Source organism: Sinocyclocheilus rhinocerous, unplaced genomic scaffold (assembly GCF_001515625.1).
Source record: "Sinocyclocheilus rhinocerous isolate Xijiao unplaced genomic scaffold, SAMN03320098_v1.1 scaffold3197, whole genome shotgun sequence".
Taxonomy (NCBI): Eukaryota; Metazoa; Chordata; class Actinopteri; order Cypriniformes; family Cyprinidae; genus Sinocyclocheilus; species Sinocyclocheilus rhinocerous.
In genome coordinates this window covers 1,275-7,422 of record NW_015655585.1, presented here as the reverse complement: position 1 = coordinate 7,422, position 6,148 = coordinate 1,275, and the positions used below count along the sequence as shown (strand labels likewise).

Here is a 6,148-nt window from a genome sequence, read left to right as displayed (position 1 = left end):
TTCCTACTGTGTTGCATAAAATATTAAACGAATTTTGTGTCTTAAGATAATTCATATAAATTCAAGTCAAAGTCAATAAATTCAAGACTCTTGACAAGACGAATAAAATAACACAATTTTGTGCAGACTACACTTTTATTTGTCAGCCTATCTCTCTTTCTTTCAGTAGCGGAAATTTAAATGTGAGATTCTGGAAACGAGATCTGAATTTAGCGGGAACGGTCGGGTCGGGAAGAAAATAATTCTAAGCGGACAGCAGGTGAACAAAGAGTGAATATATAGCGGGAGCGGGTGGGTGCGGAATAGAACCTTGCGGGAGCGGGACTAAAAAAACAGTCCCGCGCAGACCTCTAACTGAGATGGCGCTCATTCACACAGAAACACGCAAAACTTGCAGACTTCAAAATTAAATATGGCATTAATATTCACAGGCACTTGCCCATATCTCAACTTCATTAAGTGTACAGCCCTACTTTTGATTAATTCGTCCAACATTTGCCAGATTCAGTGACATTCCGTATAATAATGTAAATGACATTTTATGACTGGATGCCCCACTTCCATTCCGTATTTCAGTAGCGGAAATTTAAATGTGAGATTCTGGAAACGAGATCTGAATTTAGCGGGAACGGTCGGGTCGGGAAGAAAATAATTCTAAGCGGACAGCAGGTGAACAAAGAGTGAATATATAGCGGGAGCGGGTGGGTGCGGAATAGAACCTTGCGGGAGCGGGACTAAAAAAACAGTCCCGCGCAGACCTCTAACTGAGATGGCGCTCATTCACACAGAAACACGCAAAACTTGCAGACTTCAAAATTAAATATGGCATTAATATTCACAGGCACTTGCCCATATCTCAACTTCATTAAGTGTACAGCCCTACTTTTGATTAATTCGTCCAACATTTGCCAGATTCAGTGACATTCCGTATAATACAGAGCTTGTAACACTCCAAAGAGAAAGGAAAAATTGAAATCGCATCATATGACCCCTTTAATATTAACCTCAAAGACATCTGCTTTTGATTTATGCCGTTTTTTGCATTTGTGTAAAGCTTTGGTCATGACTTCTTGTGTTTCTGCAGGTGTTGTTCCCAAACATGACCCGTAGTAGCATGCAGGCGGTGCTGGAGTATCTCTACACGGGATGCTTCTGCTCCAGACCTGACCTGGACGCCATGGAGCTCATTATCCTGGCTAATCGCCTCTGCCTGCCTCACCTGGTCGCCCTCACAGGTCTGATGATTGAATATCATGTCAATAATGAATATAAAAACTAACAAGGATTACTTTATAACTGCTTTTCACAATAAAAAAGTTTTTAACCAAGTTTTCTGGGGTTTTATGTTGATTATATATTTGGGGTCGGTAAGATTTTTTAGTAGTCTCTTATGCTTTTCAAGGCTGCATTTATTTGATTAAAAATACTGTAAAATAGTAATATTGTGAAATAATATTACAACTTAAAATAATTGCATTCTATTTGAATAAAAAAAAAAAAAATTAATTCATTCCTGTGATCAAAGCTGAATTTTCAGGATCATTACTCCAGTCTTCAGTGTCACGTGATCCTTCAGAAATCATTCTAATATGCTGATTTGCTGCTACCAGCATTGAAAAAGTTGAACTGCTTAATATTTTTGTGGAAACAATGTTTTTTTCAGGATTCTTTGAATATAAAATTCAAGAGAACAGCATTTATTCAAAATATAAATATTTTGTAATAATTTTGGTCATTTTAATGTATCCTTGTTGAAAAAAAAATATAATTTTTTTAATTTAAAAAAATAATGTATTTTCTTTTTTTAAGAAATTTAAAAAATATGTAAACGGTAGTGTAAATATTCAGATTTTTAAAACAGTCTTCAGTGTCACGTGATCCTTCAGAAATCATTCTAATATGCTGATTTGCTGCTACCAGCATTGAAAAAGTTGAACTGCTTAATATTTTTGTGGAAACAATGTTTTTTTCAGGATTCTTTGAATATAAAATTCAAGAGAACAGCATTTATTCAAAATATAAATATTTTGTAATAATTTTGGTCATTTTAATGTATCCTTGTTGAAAAAAAATAGAATTTTTTAAATTAAAAAAAATAATGTATTTTCTTTTTTTAAGAAATTTAAAAAATATGTAAACGGTAGTGTAAATATTCAGATTTTTAAAAAAATACTGGATATGCGGTCACCCCTTTAAATCGAAGTAATAATGATCACCATTCAATTTCATTGAAAAAGCAGCATGAATATTGTGCTAAACCTCTCCTTTGAGAGGTTTATTCATGAGGGTGAATATATGATTACAGAATATACATTTTTGGGTGAACTAACCATTTAATTGTGTTTTGCTGCAGAACTGCATACTGTGACTGTTCTGAAGGAGGCTGCCGACATGGGCACGGACATCGACGGAGATGTGCTGGTTTATCTGGAGATGGCTCAGGTAAAACTACAAGTGAAAACCCTCACAAACTCCTTCAGCAGTCACCATATATGATTATGTATATATGACACCTAAGTTGAAGTGCATAGGTTTTTTAATAAAGTTTTCAAGTTATCATTTCCTGTATTGATTAACAATGTTGTGCAGAGTTAAAGGGTTAGTTCACCCAAAAATGAAAATACTGTCATTAATTACTCACCCTCGTGTTGTTCCAAACCCGTAAGACCTTCGTTCATCTTCGGAACACAATTTAAGATATTTTTGATGGAATCTGAGTGCGTTCACGACAGTACCATGACGCGAGCGAGCCATAACCTAGTATGAGAGCCTGTTCTAGTACACCCCCAAAACAAAATCAAGACTTTGTAAAAGAGCATAATAGGACCCCTTTAACAATCACAGGCATTTGAGATTTGTTGAGTTCACTAAATAAGAACCTGCATGAGGAAATGCTCTGGGATTTGGTGTGAAGCCAGACATATTTTTGCGGCATTCCTGTGACGGTTCACGTGGTTCTTTCTGTCATGCATGACTGGTCAAGCTGAGTCACTTGCTTTACTAAAGTCTCTCAGGAACGCTGAGCATTTCATGTCTAAGGAGCTCTCTGCCATAAAGTGTGATTCTGTAGACGACTCTGCTGATGTAATAATGAAACTAAATGGTATGATTTATGTAACGCATTCAGCAGAGCTTGATTGCCATGGTTGAACCGGTATAGACTGACTGTGGAGAATGAGCTAACTCACACTAATGTCATTACAAACCATTCAGTGGAACACAAACTCTGAGATATTTAGCATATTGGGCACTTGTTCAATGACCAGGGCATGAAGAAACAAAATGAAAAGTTAGGTTATATTGAAATTTAATTTGTGCATCGTGGCTCAATTTTGGTTACAAGACACAAGAAAACCAGGAACTTTGATGTTTCTATTACCATTCGAAAGATTGAAGTCAGTCATAGAAATTGTTAATTTTATTCAGCAAGGATGCATTAAATTGATCAAAAGTTGACAGTAAAGACATTTGTTACAAAAGATTTTAATTTGAAATAAATGCTGTTCTTCAAAAAATCTTGAAGAAAAAAATGTATCACGGTTTCCACAAATATATGAAGCAGCCCAATTGTTCTCAACATTGATAATAATAATAAATGTTTCTTCAGCAGTAAATCAGCATATTAGAATGATTTCTGAAGAATCATGTGACACTGAAGACTGGAGTAATGATGCTGAAAATACAGCTTTTCATCGCAGGAATAAACTACATAAAAAAATATATTTAAATCCAAAACCGTTCAAGTTGTAATAATATTTCACAAAATCACTGTTTTACTGTATTTTAGCAGCCTTGGTGAGCATAAGAGACTTCTTTCAAAAACGTTTATAAATCTTACTGACCCCAAACTTTTGAATGATAGTTTAAGTCTATATGCTTTTGATACAACAGGAGGGCGAGTAAATTATGATATTTTTTGTTGTCATGTGGTTTCAGTTCCACTGTGCCTACCAGCTCACCGATTGGTGCCTTCACCACATCTGCACCAACTACAACAACGTGTGCCGCAAATTCCCCCGAGACATGAGGGCCAAATCAGCAGGTAGTACATCAAACGTTTGTCTTTCATTTCTTTTATATTTTTTGTATTTTAGTGGTATTGAGATGTAGTTATTGAGTTGTTATTAATATTCTTATGTTTTTCTTTTTTTATTAATATTCTTGTTTTTTTGTCATATTATTAATTTGTTTTTCAAAATGTCCATAATTGTCAAGCTTGTTTCTGCCCAAAAAAAAAAAAAAAATGTGATTATGACTGCAATTGCAAGTTTATATCTCTCAATTTTGAGAAAAGGGGTCAGAATTGCGGGATTTAAGCTCACAATTGTAAGAAAATCAGAATTGTATGGAAGCCCGTTTCCGCCACTGAATAAAAAATAAAACAAGGTAATTGCGACTTTTTATCTAACAATTGACTTTTTTTCTCAGAATTACAAGATATAAACTCGCAATTCTGAGAAAAAAAGTCAGAATTGCGAGTTCAAATCATGTAATTCTGACTTTATAACACACAAGTCCGTTTCCGCCACTGAATAAAAAATAAAACAAGGTAATTGCGACTTTTTATCTCACAATTGACTTTTTTTCTCAGAATTACAAGATATAAACTCGCAATTCTGAGAAGACTCTGACTATATAACTCGCAATTGAGAAAAAAAGTCCGAATTGTGAGATAAAAAGTCGCAATTACCTTGTTTTATTTTTTATTTAGTGGCGGAAACTGGCTTCCATAGAATTGTGAGATATAAACTTGCAAGAGAAAAAGTTTGACTCGCAATTCTGACTTTATTTCTCAGAGTTGCGAGTTATTAATTAAATTACATTAATTTTAAATTAGTTATTTAAATTGAAAGTAAATTCATTTTTATTTATTTAAATTTTATTTATTTTAGTACATCATGTTAAACTAGATTAAAATTTTGCTTTGGCAACTAGCTGAAATCTAATAAGTATGTCATTATGTAAAGTTGTATATTAGTCTGTCGTAGTACTTGTAGCCTATAGTCTGTCTTAGATTGTGTATGTATAGTCAATTATATATAATATACTATAATTAGATTACTGCTTTCAGTAAGTTAGCTATGTATAGGTTTAAAAAATTGTTTCTTAAATCTAGTGTTGTATGTTTATATTTATGTTTAACTATGTATCACCATGGTCCTGCCAGCACGGCATTTCGTTCCACTGTGTGTCCACACATTTAGCAGAATGACAATAAAGCTTGACTTGATGTTTTTCAAATATTTGTATATTATTGTATATATTTTATTTCAAGCAGGAAAAATGTTTTTTTTTTACTGTTAATGTTTATTACAATAACCCCATTGGATGCATGTTCATTTGCATTTTCAGAGAACCAAGAATACTTTGAGAAGCACCGCTGGCCTCCAGTCTGGTACCTGAAGGAGGACGACCACTACCAGAGAGCTCGGAAAGAGCGAGAAAAGGAGGACTACCTGTCCCAAAAACGCCAAAACAAGCGTAAATGGATGCTGTGGAATCTTCCGCCCTCTCCTTCAAACCCCTCTTCATCTTCCTCATCCTCCTCTTCCTCAGGCTCCTCTGCTATTATTTGAAGAGACGAGGGTGAAGCCTTATCGATGGAGCAGCCGTGAGGTGCAGTGAACAGATCCTCCAATCTTTCTGCTTTTTCCACAGCTGATTTCAGACCAGCATCTCATCAGTCGTGCGCTGAAGTTCTTGGTGCTTGAAGTCCTGCACTTGGAAGTGTACAGGCATCACACAGACACAGCCGCCAAACAAGTCTAGATGTACAATGTTTACCAAATGTGACTACAGTCGTTCTGCTTTTAAGCTAAACGGGTAAGCATTTCATCTCAAAGCAATGAAGAAACTTTGCCGTGTTTTAGTGGTCCTCAGCTGATTTTACTTTGGACATCAAATGGTGAGTCAAAAATTGTTTATCATAAAAAACCTATTAAATGTATTGCTGTTGTAGTAGTATATTATTTATATACTATTATAGTATTTATTAACATTTTGAATAAATCTTTATATTTTCTGTTACTAATTTAATTTTAGTACATTTATGCTATTGTCATTTTTGACAAAATATTAATATTGAACATTTTGATATTTTATTTTTGAGATTTAATTTCTTTTTAGCTTCAATTTTATTTTTTAGTTT

The 6,148-nt window shown here is 34.2% G+C and overlaps 1 protein-coding gene across 1 annotated transcript in view; it reads left to right on the top strand.

Moving 5' to 3' along the window:
- LOC107718705 (rho-related BTB domain-containing protein 2-like) overlaps nucleotides 1–5,907 on the top strand; it is a 12,550-nt gene extending 6,643 nt beyond the window's left edge. Inside the window, exons 6-9 of the mRNA XM_016525902.1 lie at nucleotides 1,085–1,235; nucleotides 2,354–2,442; nucleotides 3,937–4,042; nucleotides 5,353–5,907. Of these exons, the coding sequence (XP_016381388.1) occupies nucleotides 1,085–1,235; nucleotides 2,354–2,442; nucleotides 3,937–4,042; nucleotides 5,353–5,576 (570 nt within the window). The 3' untranslated portion in view covers nucleotides 5,577–5,907. The remainder of the gene's footprint in view (nucleotides 1–1,084; nucleotides 1,236–2,353; nucleotides 2,443–3,936; nucleotides 4,043–5,352) is intronic.
- The last annotated feature ends 241 nt before the right edge of the window (nucleotides 5,908–6,148 follow it).